This window comes from Antechinus flavipes, chromosome 1 (assembly GCF_016432865.1).
Source record: "Antechinus flavipes isolate AdamAnt ecotype Samford, QLD, Australia chromosome 1, AdamAnt_v2, whole genome shotgun sequence".
NCBI lineage: Eukaryota > Metazoa > Chordata > Mammalia > Dasyuromorphia > Dasyuridae > Antechinus > Antechinus flavipes.
In genome coordinates, this window is record NC_067398.1 from 223198366 (window position 1) to 223224850 (window position 26485).

Here is a 26485-nt window from a genome sequence, read left to right on the forward strand (position 1 = left end):
GGCAGATACCTGTTCTTTAAATCTATTAGAAAATCTTCATAAATGCAGGTGTAATGTGTATATTTCATGGGAAAATAAACTTTGTTAACTGCTAACAGTTCAAAGAATTTGTATCTCTACTTCATACTTAAGCATCCATTTGTAGAAAATAGAACAATAATTTTAGCTAGTTCTTATCAGAAATATCAATTATAAATAGCTAACTAGTTTTTCTTAATCATATAATTTATGAGTAAATTGCATTGTTTCTCACTCTTTTAAACCTAGATAATATATTTGGAGAAATCTCCAGAAGATACGTACAGGATGCTGTTGGTTGGAAATATATCCTATGTTCCTTTCAGGTTAGTATCAGAATTTTTGTAATCTTTAATCACTTTCATTTTTAAATAATGCTCATTTCTACACATATACTTTCTTTTCCATCTTTCTCTCTTGCATATGCTTTTCATTGTAACAAATTTAATAATGTAAGTGAAATCAGCCTTCCATCAAAAAGTATTTACAGTATTTCACATCCATTTCCACCACTTTTCCAAGGAGAAAGATATTTTACTTCATCTTTGCTACAGAGCTAACATTAATCACAAATTTGAAAACTTGAATATTGAATCAGGCCCTTTCATAGATCTTGTTTTTGTCCTCCTTAGCACAAGGAGGAAACACGTGATGTTTGTTTTTAAGGGAAGAGTTGGTAAATATGCACAGAGATATGTTGTTTGATGAAAATGTGCAAAAACAACCAGTAAGTGGAAAGAAGGCTTGTTGAAGCAGCTGAGCTATTGTGTATATAGTACTGTTTGAAGACAAAATAGAGATTTAATTTTTATGTTAATGTTTTATTTTTTCCATATATAAGTGACCTTTGCTGACAAAAACTGCTCTCTGAACATAGACTGGTGATTTCCAATTTATGTGTACAATGTTAAGAAGCAGGGAAAGGAGTTGAGTAGTTTATAGTGCTAACTTATTGATTACTGCTGGAAAAACTATTAAAAACATGTTTTCCATGCATGGTATATGAGTAATATCTTTCTTAGATAGAAATAACAGTTTCAAGTTCGAAGAAGTCATTATAAATTTAAGCAGAAATATTTAATAGTGCCGTATGTTACTATGGTTAACAACTTGTGCAGCTTTTATAGAAAGTTAATTAAAAAAAAAAACCCTTTCTAATATGTTTATTGGCATACTCTAGCGTGTTATTTTGAAAAAAAATGCCTGATTATTATCTTAGCTATTTGTAAAATACTTGTGAAAAACAATCATTTTATATAGATAAAAGTGCTGAAAGAAATTCAAAATCAGGCATTTGCTTCTGAAAACATCATGTGTATATTGATATTCTCATAGTTATCATTCTTCTCTCCCTCTTTGAAGCATCAAGATGATGTTGGATTATTAAAGGGGATACCCATAAAGTATCACTTCTAGAATAGAAGGGTTTTTAAAAAAAATTTCATTAATAATTTTCTAATTCTTTTTTTTTTTGGAGGGGGAGGGCGGCTAATAAGGTTAAATGACTTGCCCAAAGTCACACACAGCTACTAAGTGTCTGAGGCTGGATTTGAATTCATGTCCTCATGACTTCAGGTCTAATGTTCTATATCTACTGAACCATCTCGCTGCCCCTAGAATAGAAGTTCTTAAATTGGAATTCAAAGAGAGATGACCAAGGAGTCCATGTATAGATTTCAGTTTCCAGAACTTGGATAGGAAAAAAATTTTTCATTTTCACCAACTTCTAATTGACATTTAGCATAGATTTCAATTTTGAGTGTAGGCAAGCAACATTTTCTACCTATTTGGAAATTTTTTGAATAGCGACCCTGCAATAGTGTATCTTCTCCCCAACAAACCTTAGAAAGACTTGGAACCATCCTGACCATAATTTAGTGAATTTGGGGCCATTATAAGGAATGGGGTGGACCTTTATAACATTTATAGACATGAACTTCCAAATCTGGAATACCTACTGGCTAGTATTAAATTATCAAGTCAGCAGAAATCATTTAAACTTGGAACAAAAAAGGGAAAATATCATGGATTATAAAGTCAGAGTTGGAAGAGATGATAGGGAGGTTCAGACTTCAGTGATGACTTATTTGTACAAAGATTAACTCTCTTCCTCTTCCTTCCTATATTGCAAAAAAATATACAGGCTGTTGAATAATGCCATTTAGGAGGGAGGCTGTTGCCCAAACAAGAACCAGAAAAGTGTTATATTCATCAGCAAGAATTTGCAATCCAATAAATGAGTACCTGTGCTGCTGTTGTACTTTTTTCTCTTCTTTGCAATGTTATTTATGGTGATAGGTTTCATGAGGAATATCTGTGGATCCTGGAAAATGAACAAATTTATGATTTGCTTAAGGTCTATGAAATACAGTTAAAAATAGGAAAAAAAATTGGGGATTGACAGAATAGCTAATGAAAACCAAGTAAATAAAAGAGGAATTAATTTGGCACAGAGTAACAAAGTCATGTCTTGCCCCTAAGAATGTCCCAGCAGAACTGCCTGTTCAGGTATTTTACTCAAGAAAAGAATTATCTATTAAATTTATTTTTTAAAAAATCAACATCTCAATTTTGCCATAAAATTTGCATCTTTTGTCACAATCACCAAGAAAATAGTTTCTCTGAAGTACAATATAATAAAAGTTTCATTAGTTTGAATTAATTGGAAGGAGGGTCAGTCTGATTGAATGAAAAATCTAAATGGAAAACTATTATTAAAAAAATTACATTATTTCTTTTAAGTACTTGTCCTAAATCTAGCAAACTTTTCAAAATTAGAGATTCTGATAGGTCTTTGAAAAATCGACTTGTTATTTGCAGAGAAGAGCTTCCATTTACATATTCTTTTATATTATTGTTCCTACCTCTACTGCTATTAGAGAATGGAACTTTCCATTTAACTTAATTTGGCCCATATATAAAGAATCAATTTAAAAAGATTAATGTTGGTAGATTGAAAATATTTTCCTGTATTGCTAAATAACAAAGCAAACAGAATATAATTTAACATTTTTCTTAATATTAAACAGTGACCCTGAGATGAATTAGATGATCTTTAAACTCCTTTCCAGTTCTAATAGTATATGAATTTTAAAAAACTGAATTTATGATTTCATTGTTATAGATAGTTCCCATTGTGGAAATTCGCCTCTACCAGGGCACATTTACAATGATTTTTTTATACTGTGCTATAATACGGGGCAATTATGTGTTGTAGTGGATAAGAGTGCAAAGTCTGAAAGATTGCTTTTCCTGAGTTCTGATCTTGCCTTAGACACTGTGTGCCATGGGCAACTCACTTAATCCTGTTTGCCTCAGTTTCCTCATATGTAAAATGACCTAGAGATGGAAGGGGATCACAACTCAGAATTGAGTGAAAAACAACTGAACAAACATACAATGATAATCTCAAGAGACCTATTGTGGTTATGTGCTTTAGGGTGGATAGTTCCTGATGTAAGTTAGTATTTCTAAACTTTTAATGATATCCCATCTTCTAATCATTTCTTCCCAGTTTATTAAATGTATAAGATTAGAGGGGGATTTAGATTATACTATAAAATTAATCTTATAGAATATATAGAACTGAGTAGTAGTAAAGTACATGGACCCTGTGGTTCTATTTTCCCTCATGAGATTCCTTCCAGAATGCATTCCAGATGGTTGTGAAAGTATGAAACACATAAACTGGTGTGAGTCTCATAACAGCTGTCAAGCTAGGAACTACAGATTTTATTAATTCCATTTTATAGATAAGAAAATGCAGGCTCAGAAGGATTAAACAAATGACTTATCCAGGATCACACAAATAAAATATCTCAGAGGTGGAATTTGACTTTCCACTGTACTAATGTTATACAATACAATACTGCTTCAGATAAAATGGGGATTATTACAAATATAGATTGGAATTCTTCCTAAGTTAGGTAGTATCTTCAAAATAACTTGCTTTCTGAGTCTTTTTTTTTAAATCTACTTTTTTTTACCCTATTAAAATTAATAGGCCTAAATTAAATTAGCTGTGATTATATTTAAAGGTTTAGTAATCCTTATTCATAGAGAATATGAAGATAAAATTTGGTCCAGTGCAAGCCAAATTATCACAAATTCTAAATTAGAGGAGCAGCTAGGTGGTGCAATTGATAGAGCACTAGCCCTGAAGTCAGGAGGACCTGAGTTCAAATCTGGCCTCAGACACTATATGTTCTAACTGTGTAGCCCTGGGTAAGTCACTTAACTCCAATTGCCTCAGCAAAAAAAAAAAAAAAAATCTAAATTAGTCAAATTCAACTGAAGATTTTATTGTATTTTCACTTAAGAATGTCTTTGTGGAGGTCATTATGATGTTGTAGTTTAGGATTACATTATGATTTGAAAAATCACTTTTGTGCTTAGTCTACATTTAAAAACTATTAATAATCTCCATTTATATGGACAGTTCAGAACTAAAGATAATATCAATGTACCTTATACTTGACCTTTGGGACTTCTTGAATATAGACTTAAAAAGGATGTTAATTAAGAGAAGAGAGGTAAATGTTACAATGATAATATTAAGATCAAGGGCTCTGAATACTACATGTAACAGAATTACATTGGTTAACCATTCTCACCAGTAGAATGCTTTTTAGTCTAATCCTTGACTGATCCTATCATCCCAAAATCTACTACAGATATTGCTAAAACTGGGATCCATAGATTTCTTTATTTTTCTAAACTATTTTGTAAATATATTTCAATTCTCTCATAATTTCATTTTATGCATTTTAAAACATTTTGATAAGGCTTTCAAAATGTTTAGTGAGTGCCTACAATTAAATGTTAAAAAAAATAAAGCACCACGGATTTAGGGAAATTCAGAAGTCTCTATTTTCTCAATCAATTTTCAATATATTTGTCAATAAATTAGGATCATATCCTCCATCAATTAATCAACATCCTTTTCTAGTAGTACTTATAGATAATTTTCTATATTAAAACTTTTCATTTTCTGTTATCAAATATATTAAAATCATAAAATATACCATTTATTAACAGGGGTATCAATAGTAAAACAAAGGCATAGATAATTTGAAGTATTTTTAAAGCTCTGAAAAAACTCACAGCCAGTGTCATTTCATACCCTCTATTTAATGTTAGCCAACTTCCCTTCTCAATACAGATACCATTTGTTTTATCTCCAAATTCATTTATAAATTAAAATTCTCTTTTTAATGTTTCTTCATCTATACCTGAATAGGGAGAAATACTTCATAGAATGGCAGTTAGACATGAGTTTCTATATCTTTTATAGAAAAGACTTTGAAACAATTATTATACAGTTTATATAGCACTCTACTTCAAATTTAATCTGCCTGAATTTTAAAGAAAAAAAATTATTCTTTTTGTGGGGAAGAGAAGGGAATTATTTTAAAATAATTATGAGTAGCATCCTCATAATTCCTACAGGAAGTATCCTCAAACTTAGAAAAGCCAATATTCAAAACCATCTGGTGAGTTGGGATGACGACTAATAACTGTATCTAATCTCCTTTATTCTTATACTTCATAATTTCTAGCCTTTGCTATGCATTTCCTTTTAAAGGAGAAGCACATAAATGGAAGTCAGTCTAATTAAATAGCAATAACCAAAACAACTAACTAGTATCCTTTTTATTGTTGGTTTTAACAGTATTATATAAAATAGTATCCAAACACCCTAAGACTTAAGTACAAAAAAGTTTGATACAATGTTTAGTTTTCCAAGTAAGGAATACAATTTGAATCCAATGCAAATTTGTGTCTTTTTTTGTTTGCAGGATTGATAACACTATGAACAATCCTATTTTGGCCATGAAAAATGATTTAAATTAATTAAAAAGCATAATTTTAAGCAAATTAGAATTTTTCATAATTTAGTTCCCTTAAGCTGAATTTAAAATAATTTGTAAGCACATTACACACCCAACAAAACATTAACCTTGTTTTCTTGAACAAAGATATATGTTATAAAGTATATTTGGTTTTAAAGTATTATTCTCTTAAATTATAGTATTTTGGCATATATAAAGAAAAACACATTTATCTGTAGTACAAGTCATGTGAACCTATAGTAATTGTCATTTTTTCATTGAACAAAAGGAAATGAAGTTTTTCTTTCTTGAAACAGGTTTTAGGATTTAAACACATAGAGTTTAAGATTATCCCACAGTAACATGAAATTACTTGTATTATCCATTAATGTTTAAAAAAAATTCCTCTTTTCCTCTCATTGTCACATCATAGTTTGCTGTCAACATTTTCATAGACACACATCCTAATAGGTAATGATTTCTTTTGAGATAAGATGTGGTTGATAGAAAAATTAAAAGAGGATTTATTTTTAGAAGTCATGTAGTTGTAATGATATGAGTAATCCATTCAGGAATTTTTCTTTTTGGAGGATGGTAAAATCTTTTTATTAGCTCTTTGATTCAGCCATCTCCAGATGGAATTATAAACAAGTAAGTTTGTAGGGGTTTTTTTGAATTAAAACTAAGATACTGATTCAAATATTTGTGGAATTTCAGGGATGCTTCCTATGGTAATTGCACTTTCTACATAACACTGCTCGACTGTTTTCAGGCAGTACATAAGGTAAGTGAATCAAATAATGCTACTTTGAAGGGCTGTTTTGGAATAGTAAAGATTTAATATAGGAAATCTAATCCATCATTTTCAGGCTCATCAATTAGTGTTTTGTTTTTTTTTTAAGAGATTGCGCTATCTGATTTCACGAGTGTTCAAAGTGTATTCTTTTTAAATATTATTTTATATCATTCTGGTATAATAGAGGACTTTGGATAGTCAATTAATTTTTTTTAACATAACTCCAGTTCTTTTAAAATTGCTACTAATTTTTTTTGCACATATGTTATCAACTTGTGGAACTTGTAATTAAAGGTCCATCGGATGTGTAAGAAATCCTTATTAAAATAAGTTGTCTTTGTACTATACAGCATCTTAATAATTGAAATGATATTTATATTTTCATAGATAATAGCCTGTGATGTTTGTCTCTGTAGCAAAAAGCTGCAACTTTATAAGAATCAATGTGGATTACTCAATATTCAGAGAGAAAAATAATTAGTGGGATTTTTTCATTAAAAGAAGATCATCCTCATAAAGAGATTTTTTAAAAAAGTTAAATAATTGTCAAATCTAGAAACTGGTTATTCCAAACTACCTGAAGATCCAGATGGATGCATCATGCCAGCAGTCATGCTGTATGCACTTAGGGAATATCTTGATCTTGTCTCAATCTGAAGGAAAAGGCTGGGTTTAAAATAGCACTGGATGAAAGCCAGAGAATGTGTCTCCTCCTAATTGCAGCTGCAGACAGCAGAAAAGATTTACAATTCTTGGCACACCCTGACACACCAGAGAGTTGGGCTGCTTCTGTTGGAAACAGCCAAGCCAGCATATGTTCCAGGTTTACCTATCTAAAGCAAATTTTGGTCAATTTTTCAGAGATACATCAATTCTAATACTCATATTTAGTAAATTAATAAGTAGAAATTTGACAAGGATTTGGTCTAAGTATAGGAGTTTAGAAATATGTTTGCAGAATAATAGAATTTGGATGGGGTTAAGAATGCTTAGTTTTTAAAATTCCTTATTAAGAAATATATATTTGAATATTTTGATTTCAAAATTGACTTATATTCACCTATCTTTACCCCTAGGGGTCTGCAAACTTGGATTTGTAAAATATTTTCATAACTGAATTTTTAAAAAATTAGTTTCTTTCTAACACTTAGATTTTTTTTATTTTATGCATTTAAATATCTTAATTCTGAGAAGGGGTTTCGCAGACTTCACCAAAGGAGTCATGACAAAAAAAAAGATTAATAACCCTGTGCTTATAAGTTTTGCCTTTATAAACTCTACGTATGATGATTAAAAATGCTTGTGTGAGTGCTGGTCTATTAATTAGTTCAGCCAGCCTGAAAAAAATATTCAGTGCCTGGTGATCTTTAATTCATCTTTTTAAGAAATACTAGGTTTCTTATTTTATTATCACAAGTGTCTTGCTGGGTTTCAAATAGAGGTTAGAGGACAGAATATTCACCTACATGAAGAATGACATCTTTTTCTATTTTTAATATTGATATTGATTTGTGGGATTTCTTTTCAGCGCACAGAACATTTGGTTTCATAATTTGGGAATTTAAAAAAATGAAGGTATATATGAAATATGTAGAATTACTTTCAATGTTATTTCTTTCATGGTTCATAAATTTCATTCAAAAGAGTATTAAAGAATGTTATACAAGGGTGAACTTTCCAGTCCTTTTTTAAGACACATGCTAACCCACATGCTCTTGGTAGATTACTTGGTATAATTTTTCTGAAATGATAGCTAATTAGATTTACATGAATGGCATAAAATTTTAAAATGAACATGTAGAGCAAATAAAGTTTAAAAAACTGAGGCAGTTAGATATATTGTCATATAATAAATTCTGAGGAAGTTTGAAAGGCAGTTGGTATAGTAGATAAAGAGTTTGCCTTGAAACCAGAAATAACTGAGGTCAATTCATGGCTCTGTCACACTGGCTGTGTGACCCTGATTTGATCTTTCAGTTCTCTAAGCAACTCTAAAAGCCTATATAGTTGCTGATATTTGCATTGGTAGAGATAGTTTTCTCATCTAGGAAATTTCTAAGACCAGTAAATCACAGGTTCACTTTCCATTCCCTTATAAATATACACTGTTATAACAGACTTTTTATATTGAAGACATATCAAGAAGCTACACAGCTCACATTTGTCTGTAATTATCTGCCTTTTTGAAAGTTCTTTTTCTTTAAATTTTAGGCAATCCAGTATGGTTTCCTTAATTTTGAAAAGTTTGACCTTGATGATTATGAACATTATGAAGTAAGTCTATAGAGTTTTTCCAATATATTTCATATTTATGCTATAGTCATACTGACTTAAAGATTATTTGGTTCCATTATACACATACAACACAGTTCATATACAAGTATACTTCACATTCATATATACACATGGACCTATACATATACATACATATATGAGTATATACTTACACACATATATATATAATCCTATACATACATATCTATATATTGACATCGAGAGATGTAGAAATAGCATCTTGTTTCCACATAACAATTATAAATGTCAATATCCATGATCTCAGGGGCATTTTTCTTTGAAAATGAATTCAATATATAGAAATCTAATCATGTTAATTGAAATTTCATTTTATTTCTGTCACAAAAAATGATTTTTTAAAAAAGGAACATGAGTTTGAAACTCATTTTTGATGATGTGTACTGAAATGTTTATTCACATAATCAAAATTAAAGAGAGTCTAACAAAAATCAAAGTAAAACAAGCCCTAAGGGTTACCAGTAAGATACTGGAACCAACCAGAAATTGAGATAAAGTAATATTTAAGATATTTTAGGGTTCTTGTATTGCCATCTGAGGTTTTTAACTGTAAAAGTCAAAACAAGTAATGCAGTTATTATGATAATGTGCAGTTGAGTATTATTGTTAATCTTGTGTTTTTATCTTATCCCCTTTCTAAACTGAGTCTCATTAGTTCAAGAATGTTTTATCTAAATATTCTTCCTATTTCCCCCAAGTAGTATTCTGCACATAATAGACATTTAGTAGAATTGAATTTCACTGGACAGATAATGTGGAGATTCTTTATACTCAAGAATAACTATGAATGATGGAATCAATAAGCATTTGTTAAGTATTTGCTATGTGCCAGGCACTGTGCTAAGAATATGGAGTGAAATACATTTAGCATATTTCAGAACCAAGTCTTGAGTGGAGTGAGTTATTGATTATTGAAATTTGACAGGCATGGTGACGTGAAGATGACTTGGAGTCCCTAGAGCCAAATTAGAGCTTAGCTTCTGAAGTTACTTAACCCAGTATCTTAAATCATAGCTCTCAAATTTGTTACAAAACTAGTAAATTTAATATCTCAGTAATTATTGCAGTACTTAAAAGATGAGAAACATATCAATATGAGCTTTGCTTATCTTTTTTCTTTCTTTCTTCCCCATACTCTGTGCTACTTTTCTTCCAGTCACTAACCATTCCTCCAGACACCCAGGTTTATAGTTTTAAAATCTTTAATTTTTGTTAGCTTACCATATAGTTTTAAAAAATCCAGTTGATTCTCCTTTCCAAATCTCCTCAGCATCTTCCTCCTACCCTTTTGCTAATGTTGCTGACACTACTCCTAAGATTCAGACCCTGATTACTTCCTCCTTTAACCAACTCTGAGATAATTTTCCCAAAGAACAGTTCTGACCACTCCACTGTTATGGCAGTAACTTTGAAATTTATTTGATGTGTTGATGGTGTTTCCTTGATTGATTATTTGCCTCTTATTCAGTATGGTAGAAAAGAGTATGCATTCACTTATTGTATATGCATACCTCTGCAAGAATGTAGCTTGACTAATTTTCTGGAAAATAATTGCAGAATCAAAAGTTTTAAGTGGCAATTTTCCATGTGGTTTTGTCAGTCTTCAAAAAAATAATGATCTTCTTTCACTACTAATATCAATGTCTTTAAATTCATTGGATCTATCAAAGTTTGAGATTTTCTGTATCACTAATACAATATAGACCACCCACAGGTACCTTGCTGGCAACTTATATCTACTTACTTACATTAAATTTATTCATGAATAATATTCTTCATTATTTGTACTATTTAATGAATTTGTACCTAAGCTATTAGAACAAAATTGATAGCAGACAAGAAAGCTTTTCTTGTCATGGTAAGAAAGTGATACTTTGGCAGTCTCTATACCCAAATCACAATTTTCTTTCATTTCTGTCTTGTGTGGTGCAAACACATTGAATTTGGAATATAAGGACGTCTGTTCAAATCCATTTCTGCCATCTGTTTAGCCTTGCATAAATCATGTAGCCAAAGTTTTCTCATCTCTAAAATAAGGAACTTGAATTAAATGCTCTGTTAAGGTGCCCTTCCAGTTCTAAACCCTGTGATCTTAATGATTAATATGAAGATGACTTCCAAACCAAGCAGACTTTGAAAATTCTATTTAGCATTATAGCAAAATTGTGTATTTATACACAGTGGAACAACCTTATGAGATTCCTTATTGTATTGAAGTACATTACTTTGAAATACACCCTTATTAGTAGACTGAATCAGCAAATTATTGTTGTGAAGGTGTAGAAATACTAAATTTAACATTTACTAGAATTAAAATGAAAATTCCTCACTGTGCCAAATGCTATGAAGAAGACAAAGGTGGAAATCCAATTCTTTCTCTTAAAGAACTTATATTCTGGTTTGAAAAATAACTACCTTACTGCTATATAAACATTTCATCTCCAGCTTTCATGGCTTTGCAAAGACTATCCTTTATACTAATTCATTCTCCTTATTGCCATCTCTAGGAATTCCTACCTCTATTTAAATGCTACCTCCTACAAACAACTTTTCTAATCCTTTGAATTGTTAGCATCCTTCTTCTCTCCTCCCTCAAATGTACTTACTTAACTGCTAAGATATTATTTTCTCCTTTTTTTAGTAGAATATAAGTTTTTTAAGAAGAGCTATTCTTGAATGTTGCCCCATTGCCTAGCAAAGTGCTTAGAACACAATAGTTACTTGAGTAAATGTTTTTGAATTGAATTTAAATCATTTACTATAATTGAGTAATATTTGAGAATTTTTAGACAAATATCACATAAAAGGAGGAATAAATGAGTTACTTCTTGATTTTTTTTTTTGAAGGGAAAGTGACTGATATCAAGGAAGACTTCCTATAAGAGATAGCATTTGAACTAATGACAGTTCTGTTGATCATAATGTTGATTTGTAAGCTGGAGAAACTAGGGATCTGAATAACTGAGATGACATTGTTAGAGATAAGTGAATAGAAAGAGCCTTGGAGACAGGAAGATTTGAGTTCAGATGTTATCTTTGATACATAACTGGCTGAGAAAATGACAGCCAGTATTAATAGAAAGAATTTCTTCATTTGTTAGATCTCTTTACTAGTTAAACCACTATCCCTACATACAGTTCCTTTTTAAGTCTTTAAAAGACATTCAAACTACTCAAGTTAACCATTAATTATCTTTGTTCTTAGGAAAGTTCTTTTTTGAATCAGTGGAATTTAAGGAAAGAATAACAAACTCTTTTAGTAGTAATATCTAGGATTTAGTAATAGCTAGGATTTACATAGCATAGTTTGCAGAAATGCTTTATAAATAGTAACTCATTTTATCCTCACTGTGCAATCCTGGCACAGGTAGGTGTTATTTATCTTGTCCATTTTACAGATGAAGAAACTGAGACTGAGAGAAGATAAAGTGATTAATTTATTTAGGGTCACAAAGCTCATTGAGACTAAGGTCTTGGATTTGAATTTATATCTTCCATTTCATTGTTCAATAAAGTAAGTTTCTAAATGATTCATTTTAGCAAATATGATTTCCCTTTTCATTGGCATCAATTTAGTTAGTATTCCAAAGATATTTGAGCTGAAGCAGATAGTGAATAAAGGGCCTACACTGACAGATAGAATAAATGTGAAATTATGTCCCATTTCTGAGATAAATAAGATTCTAGGCAAATCACTGAACATCCCTCTCCTCTCTCTCCCTTTAGTCTTATCTCCTATAAGTCAGATTATAAGTAGTAGGGGAGAAATGAATGTGTTTTGATAGAAAATGAATTTTCTCACGAATAAACTCAATGGTATTTGTCAATGAATATCAAAAACCACCAAAGTGTTCCAAAAACAGAATTTTCTTTGATTTAAAAATATTTCAAATAGATATACTTTGTGAGATGCTGGACAAATGACTTCAGTTTCCTCAACTGCAAAATTGAGAGTTGCATTAAAAGACCTTTAATATAAATCTCCGATCCATTGACCAAATTCCAGGGGTTAGTTCTCATATCCTATTAACTTCTTCAGAAATTGATGCTCTCTCATGCATGAATGAAATCTATTGGTAAATTGGAAATAAATTTGTTAGGCAGAATTTTAGGTTGAAGTTTTGTGACCATCAACTAAACAAAGTCATCTCAAGGACATTTAAGGATGAACAGAAGTGGACAAATAGAAAAAAATGTGAAAGATTCGCAGATTTTTTTTAAATAAATATTTTCTCTTTAAAAAACAGCAGGCTCTCTTTCATATTGAATCAGCACCACATTCCTAGATTTGCTTTTAGAAGAAGTAAAAATGACTCAAAAAGTGATCAAAGTCAGGGAGATCATTTGGATTTGATCACAGAATATATCTGTGCTTAAGAAACACAATTGTGAGGCATTGATGTATTCATTCACATGGTAATGTGAATTCCCTTTCTAAAAGGGAAAAGTTTTCAATGGCATGAAAAATAATTTATACCTAATAAATATTTTAAAAGACCAATGAAAAAAATGTCAGCAACAGCCTGTGTGTGTGTGTATATCTATGTATATACAAACATACACATAAACATTTGTAAGAAAAACTGTACATCCTTTAAAGAAATTTTTAATAAGAGTGTATGTAGGCTTTTTTAAAGGCCTGTTAGATAGTTGACCCACATGGATACAATCACACACCAAACAGAAAATATAAATGAATTATTATAAAAGATCTTTTGCAGAACAAAACATTACTCTGGAAGGTATTTTCCAAGAATCATCCCTATATCGGTGCTTTAAACAATAATTCTTTGAACAACCTTGTTCAATCCTCTACTCATAAAAAGGTTAGAGATTTTGGTTGGCAAAATATATAGAGCCTGAGCCTAGTGTCAAGCAAGTCCTGAATTCAAATCCAGCCTCATTCACTTTCTCGCTATAATACTTTGGACAAATCACTTATCTGCCTCAGTTTCCTCAACTGTACAGTGGAGATAATAGCAGCTACTATTATGGCATCAAATGAGTTAATATTTGTTAAGTGCTTAATACAGTGTCTTGCACATAGTAAGCATTTAATAAATCCTTGTTTCCTTCCTTTTTTCCTACTCACCTAAAGTGCTTTCCACTCTCATGGAGGAAGCCCAGGTTAGTGTCCAAGTTGAAACATGATTCCTACAGAGCAGGGGTTCTTAACCTGGGTCCTGTTAACTTGGATTTATTAATATTTTGATAATCTTAGTTCAATATAATTGATTTCCTTTGTCATCCTTTGTCATTTTATTTTATGCATTTAAAAACAGTGTTTTGAAAAGAGTCAATAAGCTTTATCAGATAGCCAAGAGGAGTCTATGGCATGCAAAAAAAAAAAAAAAAAGTTAAGAAGTGGAGATGATGAAGTCTTCCAGATTCTCCTCTTTGCAGATGGCTTCATGTCATTTATATCAAACTGTGTACTCTATAGAGCATTGGACTTGGAATCAACAAAATCCGAGTTTAAATCCTACCTCAGACATTGAATAACTATACTACTAAGCAAATCATATAACTTCTCTGGGTCTTAGTTTTCTCATATATAAAAATAGAGATAGCAATAGCACCAATCCCACGATTGTCATAAGATCAAATGAGAAAATGTGTAAAGCATCTACAATTCTAAAAGTGCTATATAAATGTGTATTATTGTTATCACCATCATTATTATTAAACATTGATAAAGTTTCTGTAAAAGTTTTATGATCATTAAGAAAACCATTCATGGAAGAAAAACCAAGTGAATTAAGCATGCTTAAGAGTTTTTTCATTTTGTATGTGTATATACATGATACATCATACATGTGTGTATATATGTAAATATTAAATGTGTGTGTATATCAACAAACAGTTCAAATGGACAAATAATTTAATCATTTAAGAAGGAAATTGACTTGATTTTCTTTAGGAAGCTATTTAAATAATTAAAAATGCTACTTGAATACAATACTAAAATTCTACTGATAGTATTATATGTTTTGATTAATGGAACATTCCAATCTGGAAAAATAAATATAGATATCTCAGTATCATGAAGAGAGATACATAATGTGAGCAGGGCGCATTACATCCCAAACAATATAATAAGGATGTAATCTGGGAAATATATGATGAAAAAAAGAAGTTTGTGGGAAAATCCAGTAGTAAGTAGCAATCAGCTCATTGATATTCTTCCAGTATCAGTAGGAAGTGAACCCCATTTGATAAACTTATGGTAGTATCTAGGCAAGAATCCCATGGTGCAGATGAATTGCCATCCAGCTGGAAAGAACATCTATGTTGATGAAATAACAAATTCATTTTCATATTAAAGTTATTTCACAATCACTTAATGGCTCTTATAATTGTTACAACTGAGTTTATAAAAATGTGGAGAGAAGGAAAAGTGTGGCAAGTAAAAGTGTATATTCTTCTTTTCACAGAAAGCAGAAAATGGAGATTTAAACTGGATAATACCAGGCCGATTTATTGCCTTCTGTGGCCCTCACCCAAGAAGCCGACTTGAAAGTGGTATGCCAAAAAAATGGAAATAATTCTTCCTAACTGAGATGTTGAGTGAGCACATTGTGCTTTTTTGAATGCCAATCCGGATGGGTGGTGTTCAAGGGAATCAAAAGCTTGAACTAAACTCCAAGTTTAGTTACATAAGCTATGCTTTTGAAAATCAATCATTTAAGTGTGACTTTCTTGTTTTATTACGTAATTTTTGGTTTTTTATTCACTTATCCAAAAATAGTTTTAAATCTGGTGTAGTGAATGAACTGTTAGGAAGATGTGACATTAGATTCCACATCAAAAGATTTATTAATTGAATGATCCTGGGCCAATCATCTGTAAAAATGAAAAGGTTAGACTTGATGATCCGTGAAATCCCTTCCAGTTCTAGAGTTACAGGCACTATAGAGTGAGGGAGAAGGGCATGAGAAGAAGTGAGAGATCTTTTGATAATCGTTACTTGTTTCTATTGTAAAAAAAAAAAAAAAAAGCATTCGAGGACAGTCACTACTCATAGAGAACTAAAATAACTTTTATTATTTATATTGCTCAAAGAAAAATGATTTCTTTTTTTCATCACAGGTTACCACTATCATACACCTGAAGCCTATATTCCGTATTTTAAAAGGCACAATGTTACCACCATTATCAGACTCAACAAAAAAGCATATGATGCCAGGAGATTTACAGAGGCTGGTTTTGACCATCATGAGCTTTTTTTTGCTGATGGCAGTATACCTAGTGATGCCATAGTGAAAGAATTTCTGAACATCTGCGAAAATGCTGATGGTGTTATTGCAGTTCATTGCAAAGGTATATTTCTTTTGTTGATAAATAGTGCATATCAGTGCTCAGTCTTTCTGTACTTGTATAAATATAGTAAGTAGTACATTGTAACTTCCTTCAGCATTTGGACTGGTTTCTCCCACACACTTTTTGGCCCCCCAAAGAGTTGATGAATACTTTGTATTTTTGGGACAAGTATAAGACCTGTGATTTCATTGGCATAAGGAAGCTCACTCTGCCAGTACAAATTGGATCTCTTTGAAAATTTCAAGTCATCCCACCCTGAAAAGAAAAAGCCAAACCTATCACTACTATTTTTTATCTCATTCCTTTCTGCTTTTTTCTCTTCACTGTTCCAGCTATCATCCTCCCTTTCTTCCTCCATCCTTTCCTCTTCCTCTCTCCTTCTGGTCTGTCTGTACCTATCTTTTCCTCCTTCCTCCCTCCATTTCTGTTTCTCTACCACTCCTTACCTTTTGATCTTCTGTCCGCTGACTCATTCTCTGTTGCCGGCAAATTTTAATTTTAATTTTTTCATGTTCTGACTTTGATAAGTATCAACAAACATATTTCCTTATACAAATTAAAAGAGGAGAACTGTAGATCATATTTGGAAAATATTTTGCAAACCTTAAAGCACTGAGTAAATATTATTTTACATATATCCATTAAGTACAACATGAGATTTTTAAAAACATAAAAATAAATTGAGTACATTACATCTAGGACTAGTACATTAGTCCTAGAGCTTCTTGCTTTTCCACATCTGCCTCGGTTTTTCTTTGCTATGTTTAAAAAATTTGTCACCAAATTTTTTTGTTGTTTTTTACTCTTAATAATTCTAATGAATGACAGATTATCATATCTATATGACATATCCAGGGTCATAGTCTGATTTAAGTAAGCCATCAATATAAAAAACAATAGTTGATTTCTCTTCATTATCTCAGTGATGAGGTTTTTTCTTTTTTAAGTTATACCACAGTTCAGTGTAGTTGCATCAAAGAAAGTTTCTCCTTTGTCTGTTTTTTCTTCCTGAAAGACTAAAAAAAAAGTGTTAACTTTTCTTTGTAGAATTCCACTTATAAACTTTTCTTTGACATCCATTCTCACATTCTTTCTATTTCACAATTTTCAAAGATTGGGTATCACAAGCAAAACAGTACCTTTGTTCTGATTCCATAGGAAACACATTTTACATAGAGCTGTTTTGTCAACTGACTCTATAATAAGATATTTTTCAGTTTATCAGTTTCTAAAGTATTAGGACAAAACTGTTTTCCTCCCATTATTCTTTTTGAGCAGTTAAAGCTATAGCATTGTTTTTTGTATCTTCTATAGGAAATTTGATTGAAACAAGGATTATTAAAACAAATCTGTATAATCTTTCTTGGAAAACTCAACTTGAATTAAAAAGCTCATAATTGTATACTTGCTTTTAAAAATTGCATGAAGTTCACAAAACCATGTGGTATGTTTCTTTTCTTAGCTGGCCTTGGAAGGACAGGCACCCTGATAGCCTGCTATATCATAAAGCATTATAGGATGACAGTTCCTGAAACTATTGCTTGGATCAGAATTTGTAGACCTGGCTCTGTGATTGGACCTCAGCAACATTTTTTGGTGTCGTAAGTAAAGTCCACTAGTTTCTCTGTATGACATGAAGTTGACCCTTGCTTCTCAAACATTCGAATAGTAAAGTTTTTAGTTGTTACAAGTAGAATTTTCTACTGATTTTTCTAGTGATGAATTGTAGGTCTGAGCTTTATGGACCAGCCTTGTTAAATTCACGAGACTCTCATTGTCATAAATGCCATCATGAATGTTTTTGTTATATCAGTGATCAGTGACCATATTGGAAGAGTTGCCCTCAATGGTCAAAAAGGTTGGGAGTACTCCCATTTGTGTCATCACAGAATCTTGAAGAATTAGAGGGTACTGATTAAGATTTATATAGTGCTTACTGTGATCCAGGTGCTATGCTTCTTTACAGTTTTCTCATTTGATCCTCATAACAACTCTTAGAGGGAGGAGTGGAGGAGTCATTATTATTTCCATATTTACAGATGGGAAATCTGTGTGACTTGAACAGTAAGTTACTTGTCTAGTAAGTAGTTGAGGTTAGATTTGAATTCAGTCCTTCCTCTCTCTAGGCCCAGTGATCTATTTGCTGTTCTTCTTAACCTGACCCAGACTTGATTCCCTCAAAACCTTTATTAATCTCTTCTATATTCCTGGCTATAATTATGTAATAGAAATATAAAATAAAAACATCGATCAGGAACTATTGCCAAATAATCTTCCTCTCCAAAAATTGGTGATAGATATAATATTAGTTTATTAAAGGGGGAAAAAGAAAGTAGGATTTCAAAGAATTTGCAGAGAAGAGTTCGTCTGTGTATATGTTGTTCATTTCTAGAAAAAGTCATGACATATTTCACTTCTCTAGGAAGCAGGCAAGTCTTTGGACAGAAGGAGACTATTACCGTAAGAAGTTAAGGGACCAGGAAAATGGAAAACATGCAGCTGCAGTCACAAAAATCCTAACAGGGGTCGATGACATTTCAATAAGTGAAACCCAATCCGAAGAAACTAAAGATTCTGAATCGGTAATCGCCGCGAAATCCTGCTGTTGTCTTTTGGCTAGATGTTTTTCTCATTTCTTTTCCCACAAATCTTTTAGAGTGTGGAGAGTTTGCAGGTGAAAATAAAGCCAAGTTGTGAGGGATTATTGTCCACATATTTTTTCATTTTTTTATATCCCTCTTCAGATGATTTCTCCCTTCCCCCCCCAAAGCCTTGAGAGTTAGTCACAAAAAACATTGGATGACTGTTTTGTTAAAGTTCTTTTCACACCTAGGCAGAGATTGAAGCAGCAATGAGGTATGTGAAATGGCTTTTCAGGTGGTCCTAATTTTTTTTTCCAGTATTTTTTTAACCTTTGTATCTGTTAATAAGCAGCTGGTTTGTTTCAAAATGAGAACTTGAGGTACAAGGGCTTTTGTTTTCTTTGTTTTGCTTGGTGGGATGATCTTTACACATAGTGATAAGATGCTTGGAGAACAAAAATATTTTTTCTTATTCTCTTTATATATATGTGTACATATACACATACACATGTACAGCAAAACATACATACAGGTATGTGTGTGTATCCATATATTTAATCTGGTCTCTTTAATGTTGCCATGTATTTTAATAGCATTATTGGGCTTTCAACAATCACAAGTTGTATATTATTGTAAATAATCTAACAGATTTTTTGAAATTCTACCTATAACTTTATTCTGATGTGAGAAGATATTTTAAAAATTAAGTATAGATTCAGAGTAGGCATTCACTTAATGCAGAAAGTAACTATTGATCTTGGCTGCAGATAAAGATGGAACTTCAAATCATTAGCTCAGTGTTTTTTTACTTATACAGTACAGTGATGATGATGATGATGATGAAATAAATGGAATGACACAAGGTGATAAGCTACTTGCCCTGAAAAGTAGAAGACGGGCAAAATCAGCTACTTCAATTCCTCTCACGTAAGTCATTTTTTACACCATGCAAATTTTACACATGTCTTTCTTTTCAGGATTTTCCCTCAGTCCCATTTTAGAGTTTCAGACAAATCAGTGCTTTTCAAAATGGTTTATAATTTTTTTAAGTGGTAGTAGATATTGCCAACAACTGACTATACAATGTTATACCTCATTTGTTTTAATATTTCCAGGGTTTTTGTTTTTATGCCATGGAGCTCCACTTACTCTCCAGTTGTGAAATTAGATAATTGGTCAATCTGTAGTAACCTTTCCTTTTAACTTTGTACAAATTGGGTTTGATGTGGGGGTATGGGTTTGTGTGAGTGGGAGTGATTTTGTGTGTGTGTATGAGTAGGTAAGAAAATAATGGCAGTTATACTTTATCAAGGACATAAGAACAAAGTACCAAATATTGTGCTTGCCTAGAAAGTAAAGTAAAAGATAATGTGCTTACTTAGAAAGGAAAACATGAAAGTAATTGAGATTGAAATCTGGACATTTTAAACCTTGTAGCTCACTTCTGATCTAAGATTGGGATTCTATTTTTTCTTGGGTTAAGATCTCCAAACTAAGTCATTATTGTTGTAGTAAGCAGAGAATGCAGAGTTGAGGATGCTCCAAAAAAAAAAAAAAATACAAACTGTACATTACATAAACATTTTCCCATGTTTAAGATCTTTATCATAGTCTCTAAAACAATAACAAAATCAAAATTCACATCAAGTAGATATAGATACAAATGAATCAAGTTTTTTCTAAATCTTGATTCCATCTTGGTGTGCACTCTAATTCCTCATGACATAGCTCTGCTTTTGCTATTATCTAAGTAATTATCAGAAAAATTTCACTATCATACCATTTCCTTGTATAGAGTAACCTTACAGTGAGGCTTTTGAGCAGTTATTGATACTTATCAAGCAGTCAATTGGTCTAGTAAGACCCTTATTAATCAAAATACTAATGGAATCATGTATTTGGGTAAACTAAAATTTCTGATTAAATCCTTGTTAGCTCTAAATTTACCTTTCTTCTTTCAACTCTTATTGAAAATATTTTGAAATATAAACATTTATTTGTGGCCTTATTAAATATTACTTTAATACTCCAGGATTAATATTTCATTGGTGTGAGTTATTTGTCCATGATATAGATTGCAGCTTCTTCCTAATGCTAGACAGTTCTTGAAAGTTCATGTGGCCCAAAATATCATCTTGCAACCCAACCTGATGATTTTCCAAACATAGCTAGTCTGGTCCTTAGATAATAAACATCTAGTTCCTCACTAGATGTGTGCTGAAATCCTTTAGAGCATAATAGGCCCCTTCTTGTGATTGGCTAGCATAGGCTTTGAGAAACCAAAACCACCTCTCTACTACAATGAGTCATCTAAGGAGGATTTCAGTGGAGTATGAAATATTGTATTTGAAAGCTAATTGAATCCTAGATGGTTTCATAGTCTCTCAAGTAAAGCATTTTTAGCCTCAGTTTTGATAGTAGAGGTGTGAAGAAGAATATGAAACTAAACAAAACTTGTACTTATTCAAGACATACTCATTTTGTTTGAGAGTTTTTTTTAAATTATTTTTAAAGTCAAGTTTTAGCAAGAGCAATAAGATCTGCTTAATAGAGGGGTCCACTTAGATGCCTGATTAACTGGCATCTAATCCTGACTGAGACCCTGCATTCAGTTGTATTCATATTTCCCTACAAGGGTTTAAGCAGTCAAAAAATACATAAGATTTGAAATATTTACTTCCTTTCATATCAAAGGCTTCAGATGGAAACAGAAGACAGTCTTGTAATGGCAGAATTGTGTGATGAAGTAAAAGAGGAGTCAGTGAATGAAAATAAAAACAAACTGTCTGAACATTATCAAAATCTTTTATTCCTAATAGTCTTCTGTGGGGATTATGTACGGTCTACAGTGGCCACATTCTTTTCAGCTGAATATGTGTATAGTCCCTGGACTCATAATGGAATGGAATATATAATAGATAGCAGCTACCAAACAAAACCAGACGAAAAATATTGAATAAAACTAATAACCTATTTTCCGTTTTGCCAGTATAAGCAGCTACTATCATCTAAACACAACCATTCTCCTGCCCCAACTTTACCTAGGTGCCTTTGGGCTTCAGAGACACGACAGAGTCTCTTTTATTGACTCCCTAGGTATATTTGCAAAGACCCAGTTTTATCAAGAGATTCTTAATTTAATTATACATACCAAGTTAATTTCTTTTTGTTGAGAGAAGCTGAATCCAAATAAAGTATACAGATTAGATTATAAAATTCCTGGAAATTAAGAACTATGGCACTTTTTTTTTTGCTTTGTTGTGGTATTTTTTTGTTAGTTTCGTTTTGTTTTTTGGTTATTTTTTTCAACTGTTACAATAGTTAGTACCCTATTCTATGTGCAATAGAGATTCCACAGATTTGTTGAATGATTAAAATTTTAGACCTGGTTTTCAGAGGGAAATTAAAAAGAATTATAAAATTCTCTTGGTTATAATTCTTGGTTAATTCTTTGTGGGTGTTCCACATATAACTCAAAAGAGATTTGCTTTCTATTTTCTTGAAACATTATAACCATTGCTTAACTCCTTTATTTTTGTTATGACTATCTCTGTTTTCTTATTCTGAGGGCAGCCTCATTGGAATCAAGAAGGGAAAGGTTTGAGATATCCTTTTTACAATAAGTTTTATTTAGAAGAAAAGTCCTTTTCAGACAAATAAAATGGGCGTCATTTTTAGGCCTTAGCCCTGAGTTGAGAAAAGTGTTCTTTATCTCTGCTACAATTAGATGTCTCACTATGGGCAGGTCTCTTTGTTAATTTTATTTAGCCTATGCTATTTTTATTAAAGCAACTTAAGTTAACTGGATTACTAGTCCAGACTAATAGGTTGCATGGCAACACACCCCAAAAGTACATAAAGATTCTCTGATTTGATCGGTTACTCGGGGCTTCAGTTACTTTTTCTTGAAAATGGGGATTTTACTTCTAGAGTTCAAGTCTATGTTGATCCTGTGTGGAAAGTGCCTCTGCTAGGACAAATTGCAAACTTTCTCAACAATCAGTGAAGCAACAGACATTTATTAAGTAACTACTTTGTGTCAGATACTGTGCTAAATGCTGAGGATACAGAGAAAAACAATATTTACTCTCAGGAAACTTCTATTGGGAAAGATAAGTATAAGAAAAATAGAACATAATTTGGGGAAAAGGCACTAGCAACTGGGGGGATCAGGAAAACCATCATGTAGAGTGTGAACTGAATTTTGAAGCGAACTGGAATACATGAGGAGGATTAGTGTATATATTAAGTGCAGAAATGTAGGTAGAAATATTCTAAAGAGTTGTTGAGATCCTTAGAGGTTAAGCTGAAGGTCACATAACACAACTAGTAAATTTGAATTCAGACAGGATTTGAATCCAGCTCTTCCTTAAAACAGGTTTAGCCTTCTGGCTATTATACCATGCTTCTTCTAGGTTAAACATGCTCAGACTGAAAAGAGGTTGTGTTAGAAACTATTCAGTAGAGGAAAAAATTATATTAAAGAACAATTATATTATGTGGTTATAAGGAATCATAAGCTAAGGAAAAAAAGAAAATGTTTCCTTCATGATGACTAAAATATGTATGTAATATTCCATGTTACCTAATACATGCTAGGTGCTGCTCCTATTATACACCCACAAAATATATAAATTAAAAGCAAATGAGCAGTATTGTGTTTGATTTGTGAAGTCAGTCTCAACAACAATTCATATCACCTGATAGTAATTATTGTAGCACAATAATCACATTTTAAGTGATCATCCTTTTTAAACATCAACAAATGACTATTTTGTGATATTCTATAGTTAAGGTATTTTTTTGTTTTGTTTTTTTTGATGTTGGTGGAAGATGATGAAGAAAGGATTTAGATCCTGGAGTTTCAGGTTATAACTATGTTTCAGAACTAAGATCAAAATCATTACAAAATTGAATTAGTTAACACAATTAATTTTTCCCTATTGGAGATTAGTTCTCAATGTCTGAAAAACAAAATAAAAACATGACATAGACATAGTTCAAGCTAAAGAGAAGGCAGTATTGAGTGACATTATTATTGAATTTATCTCATTTCTCTACCATTTGTCTCTCTCTCACATTACGTGTTCTTCCTCAGTTTTTCTTTTCCCTCTTCTCCACCTTACACTCCTTTTTCCTTCCTACCCCCAACCTCTGGGAATTAGTCTTCTACTTTTTTTTTTGGTTGGATCCAAGTAAAGTGATAAAATTACTTTTTCATAAAAAATGTCAACGCATTCAACTTCTTTTATTCTTGGTAGTATTCTCCTTCTCCCCCCAAACTTCTATGGGGTAAAACTCATATTAGGTTACTTTTTTTTTAATTTTTGGTTTTGCTTCCCAATTTGAACGTTTGTTCTTTTCCTCCCCCGCCCCTTTCTAGATGTATCCTAGCTGTGCTGACCTCTGCACTATGTAGTATTGTCATCTGGTGGATTGTTTGTGACTGCATTCTTCCCATCCTGCTATTCTGTCTAGATGGTTTAAGAACCTAGTTACCATCAGGACCTTTTGACAGATAGCCACTGTGTAAGTGTCCCATTCCATTTCTCTACTATTAATCACTTTTGGTGTCCAGTATGTTTTTCATGATGCATGTGTTTATCCATATTCTTCCCTCTCCTAGCTTTATTGTAAAAGATTATTTGCTTTTTTTTAAAAAAGCTGCTTTTGAGTGTGGGTGGAAACTGTTTATGAAAACTGTTTGAAGGGATTGATAACAGGACATTTAAAAGGTCTTTTGATTTTTATCTTAGAAATGGATGAAATAAAAAATAGAAAAATAAGGACATGTCATACCATATTCATCAGATGAAATTAATTTTGATTTTGATTATTTTCTACTGAATTTATGTGTGTAGTTTCTCTTAGAGAATATTTCTTTATGTACCTTTCTGGATCAATGAAAAAGAATTCTCCTGTTGCTGTTTTATCAAGTGGTGATTGGCACCCTTCATCTTGCTTTTTAAAAATCTGTTATCTAATTATATGACAATTTTGTCTTTTGGTGCTTTCCCTTTATTAAGTTTTAATTGTTTTCCTTCCCCAGTCTAGATGTTTTGTTTCTCTCACTTTGTGGAATTGCAATAGGTATAGCTTCTCAAGACTTTATGTAAAATCCAAATGAGAAAAGAAGAGAATAGATAAGGTTATGTACGAATAAAGGTGATTGCCAGTTTCCTATCACTATTATCACCATTCTTCTCTCATACTTCCCCTAAAAGATTATTTTTATAAAAATGTTCTGAAACAACATATTGGTATAAATATTCACTTGCAAAATCAACATCAAAAAGATAGTCATGACAATGAAGAGGCAAGACTTCTTTGTTACAGAAGAATAATTTGGAAAGAATTTCTAAAGAACTTATACTAGAGTCCTCAGGGTAACAATAAAGAGAAGTTCATTCTTATTTTTTCTGATATTCCTTCTAGAATTTCTGACTTGTCTTAACTTTGGGTCTTTTGATCCAAAGATGAAGTAGAAATCTATTTCAATGAACAGGAAAATCTGGAACTCAATGGGCTTTTCTTAGTATGGCTTTAAAGGATTGGAAATTCACTTGTAATTCCAAGTTTGAGAATTTGAGATCTTGAAAATTCCACTTCTGCCCACTGATTCTTAAGGGGAAAAAACCCTCCCTTAATCTTGTTTGATATTCTCCTGGGCAAGGTATTATTTTATCTTAATTAATAGACAATTATAAGGTTATAAACTTGTTACATTTTCCCTTTAAAGTACTTTTTTTTTCTTTTGTGCTTAGCAGATTCCAAGGATTCAGAATATTTACTAACTCATCAAGGGTTGGCTTGTTAGAAAGAGTTGAAAAATAAGATTTTAACATTAATGTCCATGAAGAAAGATGAACAGTTTATGGACACTTTATATTAGCCTTTCTCACCCTTTTCCCATAAAATAGATAGGGAACAAGCTAAATTTTTAAATTAATACTATGGAGACTTGATGAAATAGAGTTCATATTGAAAGATCTTTCTGTAAGTATCTTCTTTCTCTTCATTAACCATTCCTGGCTTTTGTTATTTCTTGTTTCTGGAGCAATTTCAAACTTGATATTTTTATATTCTAATACATATTGATTTTGCAGACAGCTGCAATCTTTATTTACTTTTGCAAGTATATGGCATATAAGCAGTACTTTTCATAGGAGATGCACAGAAAATAAAAGAAAGTCTTGTCATTGTTGTTTATTCATGCCGTCATTGGGCTTAATCTTCTTTTCAATAGTTACTTATTTGTGAGGCAAGAGTGGAAATAGTAATAGGGTCAGTCTAAATTGAGAGACCAGATAAGAGAATAACTGAAATGTGTATAAAAAGGTTGGCAAACCTTTCCTTACATTTGAGCTTTGCAAAAGCCTGCAAAGGAGGCACTTTGAGTATATTAAATTTTATTTATTATTCTAAATTCTAAATCTAAATTTTACAGAGGAGGAAAATGTGAGTCTGAATAATCAGACAGAAATGGGAAATGGGAAAGAAATAGGAAGCATCAGAGAAAGATTTGAATGAGATCATCTTATTCTAAATCCAACACTTTGTTTCTTTCATGGTTGTTTCGAAAACTTAAAAGTTCAATAAGAGTTACTAATTTTAAGACTAGTACT

The 26485-nt window shown here is 31.7% G+C and overlaps 1 protein-coding gene across 11 annotated transcripts in view; it reads left to right on the forward strand.

The window, feature by feature from the left end:
- CDC14B (cell division cycle 14B) overlaps positions 1-26485 on the forward strand; it is a 99453-nt gene that overhangs the window by 57227 nt on the left and 15741 nt on the right. For 8 of the 11 annotated variants that reach the window (XM_051996742.1, XM_051996745.1, XM_051996780.1 and 5 more), the window contains 8 exons: positions 268-344; positions 6567-6633; positions 8857-8919; positions 15393-15480; positions 16048-16278; positions 17741-17879; positions 18701-18860; positions 19678-19787. In XM_051996742.1, coding sequence (XP_051852702.1) covers positions 268-344; positions 6567-6633; positions 8857-8919; positions 15393-15480; positions 16048-16278; positions 17741-17879; positions 18701-18860; positions 19678-19787 — 935 coding nt within the window. Of the gene's footprint in view, positions 1-267; positions 345-6566; positions 6634-8856; positions 8920-15392; positions 15481-16047; positions 16279-17740; positions 17880-18700; positions 18861-19677; positions 19788-24243; positions 24390-26485 lie in introns of all 11 variants that reach the window. The other 3 variants (XM_051996748.1, XM_051996752.1, XM_051996757.1) reach the window with 1 other exon arrangement.